Source organism: Myotis myotis, unplaced genomic scaffold (assembly GCF_014108235.1).
Source record: "Myotis myotis isolate mMyoMyo1 unplaced genomic scaffold, mMyoMyo1.p scaffold_m19_p_2, whole genome shotgun sequence".
Lineage (NCBI taxonomy): Eukaryota > Metazoa > Chordata > Mammalia > Chiroptera > Vespertilionidae > Myotis > Myotis myotis.
In genome coordinates this window covers 216,910,928-216,919,852 of record NW_023416324.1, presented here as the reverse complement: position 1 = coordinate 216,919,852, position 8,925 = coordinate 216,910,928, and the positions used below count along the sequence as shown (strand labels likewise).

Here is an 8,925-nt window from a genome sequence, read left to right as displayed (position 1 = left end):
CAGCTGCCTCCTGCACACCGCCTACTGGGGATGGAGCCTGCAACACGGGCCTGTGCCCTGATGGGGAATCGAACTGGTTCATAGGTCGATGCCACACTGGCCGGGCATATTTAGGACATTTTAATGACATTTTTAAAAATTGAAATCTTAAAAATAAAGAGACAAAATGTGAGGCGTCCCCCATCCCCATGCACGGCCTGAAGTGAGAAGAAGACCTGGGTCGAGGCGCCCCGACAGGCGGGAACTGGTTACGGGCTAACGCGTGAGAGCAGGAGAGGAACCACCAGGACACAGGGGTCATGCGGAAAGAGTGAGGTTTATTAGAGACGACAGCGCAACCCTCCTACCCGCCCGGGTGCCAGCAGGGACACCGGGGAAGTCACCCAAGAGCCAAGCCCGCACTTCCCTGCCCCGGTCCCGGCCGGGAGGGCGCCCGGCGGCCTCAGCTGCAGGGACCAGTCCAGCGCCTGTGGCTGTGGCTCAGCCTCCTCGGAGACCAGACCTCGGCGTGGTCAGCACGTCCACAGGCGGGACAGGCGTTGCTCTGCGGGGGGCTCTGTGTCCCGGGGTGTCCCAGGGCGTCCGGGGTGCCCCCGGCCCTGGGCCTCAGTAGGTGCTGTAGCCGAAGCCGGAGCCGGAGCCCCAGGGCCGCCAGCAGCTGCCGCCGTAGCCGCAGCCCAGGTTCCCGAAGTTGCTGCCGCCGAAGCTGTAGCCCAGGGAGCCGTAGCCGGTGCAGCCCTGCCCGTAGTTGAGGGGCGAGCCCAGGGGCACCACGCAGTTCAGGGGGGTGGCGCGGTAGGTCCCGTGCCAGTTGGTGCCGTAGCAGGGGTAGCCGGGGAAGTAGCTGCCGCAGCAGAAGAAGCGCGTCATGGTGGCGAGAGCAGGTCCGGTGGACGTGGACGGCGGAGAGCGGGTGCCGGTGGGATGAGGCTGGTGGCGGCGCAGGGCCTTTTATACCCCGGGCCGGGGTGGGCACGCCAGCTGGACAGCAGCCACTGATCTGCACAAACAGCTCCCGGGTTGCTAGTAAAACGCACATCAAGCAGCCGCGACTCCGCGCCCGCATTCCTGTGGCTTCGTCCGCAGAGGAATGTGCCGTGTCATCAGCGGGGCGTCGGCCACGGCAGCGCTGTCCACAGAGTCTGCCCGAGAGTCCCCTGGGCTCGCCCAGCCTCTCCACACTCTGCCCGCGAGTCACACAAAGCCCGCGGGCCGCCCGCGTGTGCACGGAGCTCCTGGAGGGAGGACTCTCCGCTCCGACCCGGGGAGGAGGGGCGGAGGCTGTGGGGCTGGGGCTGTCCTGGCGGGACTGGCGGTCGCTCTGAACCCGTCCTTTGGTCGCGTCGCCGTCCCCTCTGCAGCATCTGCTAATGCTTAGAGCGTCCCGTCCCGCACGAACCCTCAGCTGGTCCAGCCGCCGACAGGGGTGCTCGGCCGTGAGGCCTCGTTGGCAGCGTGTGTTTTCATGGGGAACGTGCAATCCGGCTGTCAGTCGCCGTGAGCCCCGCCAGGCCCGCCTGCTGCGGGGGTGCCCAGGGCTGGGTGGGGGGAGCCCACCTGCTGCGGGGGTGCCCAGGGCTGGGTGGGGGGAGCCCGCCTGATGCGGGGGTGCCCAGGGCTGGGTGGGGGGAGCCCGCCTGCTGCAGGGGTGCCCAGGGCTGGGTGGGGGAGCCGGCTGCTGCTCGCCCTCCCAGGAGCACAGGCCTGGACCCTGACTCACTGCGACATCCCAGCTCCCATCAGAAGGCAGCACCCGCCCTGCGCCCCCGGCCCCTGTGGCCACATCTCCCCGGAGGCGAGGCGGACGGAGTGGAGCTCAGCAAAGCTAAGAGCTTCCGCTCAAACGCCCAGAGGGCAGCCGCGGTGCAGAAGCACCCAGCCTCTGGAGGGGGAGAAGGAACATTCCGGACGCCGTCACCTTCTGCTTGCCGTCCCCTCGGGGTAGCCACAGCGCCCAACAGGCAAAGAATTATTCCTGGTGGGTGTGCCCCTGCTGCAGGGCCGCCCCCTCGGCTCCCGCGAGGACCCTCCGACCGGTCGGCTTATGGACGAGGTGTTTTCTCTTCCTCCACCAACGGCTGCTGTGGTGAGTCCACAGCTGGAGAAAATCAACAGATAGGTCTGTTCTCAACAGGACAAGAGGCTGTGTCCTCGAGGGTCCGAAGCCGACGGGCCTAACAGGCCGACCCGGAAACTCAGGAAGCGGACTGTGCTAGCAGCCGGCCGGCCCCTGGCCTCGTGTGATGGCCGCTCAGACGGTCCCTGGGAAGACCTCCCGTCCAGGCCACTGCGGCCGGCGCTGGATCCTGTACTTTGGCTCGGCTGCCAGCGGGGGGCGGTGGTGATCCGCTAGTCTAGACTCTGACTGATTCTCAAACGCAGGCAGGAGGCGCCTCCCGGGAGAAACTGAAAACGAATCAAGACCTTGTTTGAAATTCAGACTCTCCCCCCCCCAACACACACACCCCCATCTGTCCCCTCCGACGACCCCATGACATCTGGGATTTGGCATTTCTCACTGGGATCTCGGGTGATTCTCCGGAATAATTCACCCGATATCGGGCCGTCCTTTACGGGAGTTCAGGGACTTGTCTGTGCCGAGGAGCGGCCGAGCCTCGCGTCTCCTCACATCGCCCATCGCCGGGCGCGCTCTGGGGAGTCCCAGGGGTGTCTCTGTGGCCTCGGGACAGGAACAAGCTGCCGGCGCGCTCTGTGGTGTTTCCAGAACATTCCCGAAGGAGCAGGGACTGACAGCAAGGTGCCCCGGCGTCTCCCCAGAGGCAAAGCCCCCCTGCACGGGCCTGCAGATTTGTTCGCCCCAAATAAGAAAAAAAAGTATGAATTTAAAAATACAAACATACGTATATACAGGGTGTCCCCGTAAATGCACACACACATTAACAGCTGATGCTCCATTGAAACTGAAATGTATTCCAACAAACACGGCCTTTAGAATGAGTCAGTGTGTGTATACAGTGGTTGCTGCTGGTGGTGGTGGTTGGTTGGTTGCCTGTATTTTCCCATCTCCTGTTAGCCTTTCCCAGAGAAAATGTGGGCCTGGGATTTACTGCTATGCAATCCCTGCTTTTCCTTTAAATATGACGAATAACACGCATTCACGCAGGGCGTGTCCTGGGCCGGTTCTGCTCTGAACACCCGCAAGTGCTGCGGACACGTGTTCCTAACACAGGTGACAGGAAGACGATGTGCACCCTCCCAAGCACTTGAGAACCTTCGTTTCACCTCGCAGTGAGCCGTGATGTGGGCGCTACGGCCTGTTACTAAGGAAACTGGCACCGAGGTGCTGGAGCCGCTGCCCAGGGCCACGTGCTGACGAATCAGCAGAATCCAACGCCACATCCTCCCGCAGCTGCAGAGCCGCCCTCCCGGCCGCTGTCACTCTGCCTTCGGTGTCGTCGCGGTTAAAGGGCTTCGGTTAAAGGGCCCGGCCGCGTGGCCCAGGGGCTGAGCCCCGACCTAGGAACCAGGAGGTCACGGTTGGATTCCCGGTCAGGGCACAGGCCCGGGTTGTGGGCTCCATCCCCAGTGGGGGGCGTGCAGGAGGCGGCCAATGATGATTCTTTCTCACCATTAATGTTTTTCTCTCTCCCTCTCCCTTCCTCTATGAAATCAGTGAAAAATATTTTTTAAAAAACATTATCACTTTTCACTAATTACTGGGGTGATGCGGGTTAGCGGTATGTGAGTCTGGCGTGGGCGGTTCCACAGCACATCCCTGCGTGTGGCACCGAGTGCTCGCCACCCAGCGTCGGTTCCTTTTCCTGCCGTTTCCCGGCGGTGCGGGAGCGGGAGGCCCGTGCAGAGTCCAGGGCGCCGATCCGGTGCTGTTTCCAGGGGAACTCCCCGTGCTATGCTGCCTCCCAGACCCACTCAGACATTTTTCCTGGAACTGAATTCTGGCGCGGCCTTTCCTAATGGCCTTGGAAGTGCTATTCGGGTGCTGCGCGTTGTATTTATGAAGAGTATGGACCGGCGCAGCCACACACACACACACATGCACACGCGTACACACACACAACACGCACACACGCACATGCGCACACAAACACACACGCACGCACACACGCACACACATGCATGCGCACATATGCACATGCACACATGCATGCACATACACGTGCACACACATCCACGCACATACACACGTATGCGCACCCATACACACACACATGCACACGCACACACGCTGTAATGAGGAGCAATGATGCAGTGGAAACCGTGTATATTGGTTCTCGTCCTCCTGGCGGCAACACCGTCAGCCACGCTAATGAGGGGCTTTCACAGGAAAACAGAACAGGACTGAGCGCCGCCTGGGAAGCCCAGAGGCCAGAGGGAGACTGGGAAGCTCGAGGGAATGCTAGTCGGGAAGGCTCCCTGGAGGAGGAGGGAGGGAGCTGCCGCTTCGAGGTGAGTAGGGGGCGTGGAAGGATCGAGGCGGGAAAGGAAGGAGGTGAGAAGAGCTTTTCGGATTTGGGGCTTAGACCCCCCCTGGCTGTGGGCTCGCCGACGCTCCCATGGACGAGGGTGACACACCTTGGAAGGCAGCCCCTCGGCTGAACTCTAAAAGCCGGTGCCCCTGCCCCGGCCGGTGGGGCTCAGGGGCTGGAGATCGCCCTGTGACCGAAAGGTCCAGGCCCAATTCCTGGGCCGGGCACTTGCCTAGGTTGTGGGTTGGATCCCGGGCCGCTCTGCACACGGAGGCAACCGATCGATGTTTCTCTCTCTCTCCCTCTCCCTTCTTCTCTCTCTAAAAGAAAGAATAAAAGCCGAAGCCCTCTGTGATTGCTGCTTTGCTGAGCTGAGAGAGGGGTGTGTGTAATGATGGGAAACAGAGGGGCCTAAATTAACGTAAAACAGCCTAACACAGTGGTTTTCAACCCTGGCTGCACATTAGATTCACTCGGAAATCTTTTTAAAATCCTGATTTCTGGGCCTCATCCTCCGAGATTTTAAAAAGATTCCCAGGGGAGGATGAGGCCCAGAAATCAGGATTTTAAAAGATTCCCAGGTGACTCTAATGTGCAGCCAGGGTGAGAACCGCTGGCCTAGCAGGGCGTGTGATGGGAAAGGCCGGGCAGAAGGGGGCCTCGGAGCGATGGCCGGGAGGGAGCAGGGCGGGAGGCAGAGGGAGGAGGCCAGGTGAGGAGGGGCCTTCGCACGAGGGGACGAGAGGCAGGCCAAGGACTGGGCTCCGGGACGCCAGCGATGGAAAGAGGAAGTCCGGCCGGGAGGAAGGCAGTGTCCCCTCCTCTTCGTTCCCATCACACGCCTTGTCCTTGAAATGTGTGCTTTGTAGTCATGACATCTTACAAGACCCGCCCTGGCCGAGCCCTGGAAAGAACAGAGCAACAAGGGGCGTCCAGCGAGGAGGTGGCCCAGCTCCAGCCAGGCCCACTGCACACGGGGTGTTCACACCCAGCTCCCCCAACCTACTGCACACGGGGGTGTTCACACCCAGCTCCCCCTGACCCACTGCACACGGGGGTGTTCACACCCAGCTCCCCCAACCTACTGCACACGGGGGTGTTCACACCCAGCTCCCCCTGACCCACTGCACACGGGGGTGTTCACACCCAGCTCCCCCTGACCCACTGCACATGGGGGGTGTTCACACCCAGCTCCCCCTGACCCACTGCACATGGGGGGTGTTCACACCCAGCTCCCCCTGACCCACTGCACATGGGGGGTGTTCACACCCAGCTCCAGCCAGGTCCACTGCACACGGGGGTGTTCACACCCAGCTCCCCCTGACCCACTGCACATGGGGGGTGTTCACACCCAGCTCCAGCCAGGTCCACTGCACACGGGGGTGTTCACACCCAGCTCCCCCTGACCCACTGCACATGGGGGGTGTTCACACCCAGCTCCCCCAACCTACTGCACACGGGGTGTTCACACCCAGCTCCCCCAACCTACTGCACACGGGGTGTTCACACCCAGCTCCCCCTGACCCACTGCACATGGGGGGTGTTCACACCCAGCTCCCCCTGACCCACTGCACATGGGGGTGTTCACACCCAGCTCCCCCAACCTACTGCACACGGGGTGTTCACACCCAGCTCCCCCTGACCCACTGCACACGGGGGTGTTCACACCCAGCTCCCCCAACCTACTGCACACAGGGTGTTCACACCCAGCTCCCCCTGACCCACTGCACACGGGGGTGTTCACACCCAGCTCCCTGACCCACTGCACACGGGGGTGTTCACACCCAGCTCCCTGACCCACTGCACACGGGGGTGTTCACACCCAGCTCCCCCTGACCCACTGCACACGGGGGTGTTCACACCCAGCTCCCTGACACACTGCACACGGGGGTGTTCACACCCAGCTCCCCCTGACCCACTGCACACGGGGGTGTTCACACCCAGCTCCCCCACAGACTGCACATGGGGGTGTTCACACAAGTCCCCCAGGCCCACTGCACACGGGGGTGTTCACACCCAGCTCCCCCACAGACTGCACATGGGGGTGTTCACACAAGTCCCCCAGGCCCACTGCACACAGGGGGTGCTCACACAGGTCCCCCAGGCCCACTGCTCACAGGCGGTGCTGGTTGTCGGGTTGTGGTCACGCAGGACTCTGCTAAGCTGCGTTGTAGCCAGCCCACACCGTGGTGGGATTCGCTCAGTCCCTACTGTTAGTGTCTTCGTCTTTACGGGGTTCCTGTGGAAACGAGGCCTCGGGGGTCGTTACAGAGACAAAGACGGTGCCTGGGCTGCAGGCCTGACTGACAGGTGCAGACCGTGTTCCATCCACGGCGGAGACTTCCAGCAGCAAACCCCGTGCCGGACGGGCCCGGCCACATCCCATTCCATCAGGTGATGTGTCCTCACCCTGACAAGAGCATCACTTTCTGACGCCCTGACTCCCTGAGGGAGAAAGAAACGGATCAGGCAATTCCTCCGCCACCTCCATTCAGAGCCACAGCTGAGACGGGCCGAGGTGCGTAGCCAGCCCTCCGGTTCCCACGGCAGCAAACGCCTGCGTCCCCGTGAGTCCCCACAGCCAGTCCTGTTCCTGCCGAACACGAGCCCAAAGCCGCCTCTTCCTCATCAAGGGCCCGTCCTCTTGCCCATCAGCTCCCGCGGGCCTGAGCAGCCTGGGCCGGAGGCGTCGGGAAAGTCCACAGAAGTCAGTCCCATTGGACGAGCCGTGACCATAAGGGGGTTGCCGTCCGGAAGGAGTGGGTTGATGGATGGAACTGCATTGCGGGGCCCACGACGAGGGCCATAAATCACATCCCACGTCCTGACCCCGGCCTCGCAGGAGAGAAACCACCAGCTCGCACCCCCGCCCACGGCCGCGCCCATGGAGACAGAGTCTCCGGCCGGAGGCCCGGCTCATGAGCAGTGACCTGTAAACAGGGACTCGCTGGCACACGTCGGAGACTGAATACAAGAGACAGATCCGAGCTCCCACCGAAGGCGCTGGGAACCACTACCACCGCCCCTTCCGCAAAGCCCCCGTCATTCACAGAAAGTCTGTGCTGTCAACACACGGCTCCTCACTCTCATCCACTGCGGCTGCTTCGGAGAAGCCAGGACAGGAATGATCCCTGCAGCTGGACAGCCTGGCTCAGTGGATAGAGCGTCGGCCTGCAGACCGAAGGGTCCCAGGTTCGATTCCGGCCAAGGGCACATACCTTGATTGCAGGCTTGTCCCCGGCCTGGGCCCTGGTCAGGCACATGCGGGAGGCAGCCCATCGATGTGTCTTTCTCACATCGATGTTTCTCTCTGTCTTTCCCTCTCCCTTCCACGCTCTCTAAAATCAATGGGAAAACATCCTCGTGGGAGGATTTAAAAAAAAAAAGGAAGAAAGCTTCTTCGAGCCGGCCTGGGACCTGCGTCTCACAACAAGTGAAACGGGAGGAGGTGGGCGGACGTGGACGCACAGCAGAGGGCACTTGTAGAAGCCAAAACCAGAAATGCTGCCCTTTACGCAGAGACTGCGTGTGGGAGAGCCTCCGGTCTCGGTGCTCAGGGAGGCCGTTCCGCACGGAGAGGGCTGGGTCCTGAGGAGGAGCCAACGGCACAGGGAGCCGAGTCGCACCGGCTCTGCCCAGTAACCACAGCTCGCTGGCGAGTTCTGGGAATTGCACTGTAAGAGGAACGCCAACGACGTCCACTGTGAAGGAGGGGGAGGCTTGAAGCTCATGGCGAGCAGTAGGGGTGAGAGGAGGGGGCTGGGGAGGGGAGGTTTCTAACACCAGGAGGAGTGACAGGTCCACTAACACCAGGAAGACTGACAGGTCCACTAACACCAGGAGGAGTGACAGGTCCATTAACACCAGGAGGAGTGACAGGTCCACTAACACCAGGAGGAGTGACAGGTCCATTAACACCAGGAGGAGTGACAGGTCCACTAACACCAGGAAGAGTGACAGGTCCACTAACACCAGGAAGAGTGACAGGTCCACTAACACCAGGAGGAGTGACAGGTCCATTAACACCAGGAAGAGTGACAGGTCCACTAACACCAGGAAGAGTGACAGGTCCAATAACACCAGGAGGAGTGACAGGTCCACTAACACCAGGAGGACTGACAGGTCCACCAACACCAGGAGGAGTGACAGGTCCACTAACACCAGGAGGAGTGACAGGTCCATTAACACCAGGAAGAGTGACAGGTCCACTAACACCAGGAGGAGTGACAGGTCCATTAACACCAGGAGGAGTGACAGGTCCATTAACACCAGGAAGAGTGACAGGTCCACTAACACCAGGAGGAGTGACAGGTCCATTAACACCAGGAAGAGTGACAGGTCCACTAACACCAGGAGGAGTGACAGGTCCACTAACACCAGGAAGAGTGACAGGTCCACTAACACCAGGAGGACTGACAGGTCCACTAACACCAGGAGGACTGACAGGTCCACTAACACCAGGAGGAGTGACAGGTCC

At 61.4% G+C, this 8,925-nt stretch overlaps 1 protein-coding gene across 1 annotated transcript; it reads right to left on the bottom strand.

The window, feature by feature from the left end:
- Positions 1-297: 297 nt before the first annotated feature.
- On the bottom strand, positions 298-1,510 carry LOC118676654 (keratin-associated protein 7-1). Its single transcript, XM_036350898.1, has one exon. It carries the CDS (start codon positions 868-870, stop codon positions 607-609), a length of 264 nt encoding a protein of 87 aa, XP_036206791.1. The 5' UTR covers positions 871-1,510; the 3' UTR covers positions 298-606.
- Positions 1,511-8,925: the final 7,415 nt, after the last annotated feature.

Bases quoted from the DNA above. Each gene is read 5' to 3' on its own strand.
- LOC118676654 (XM_036350898.1), bottom strand. From the start codon at position 870: ATGACGCGCTTCTTCTGCTGCGGCAGCTACTTCCCCGGCTACCCCTGC.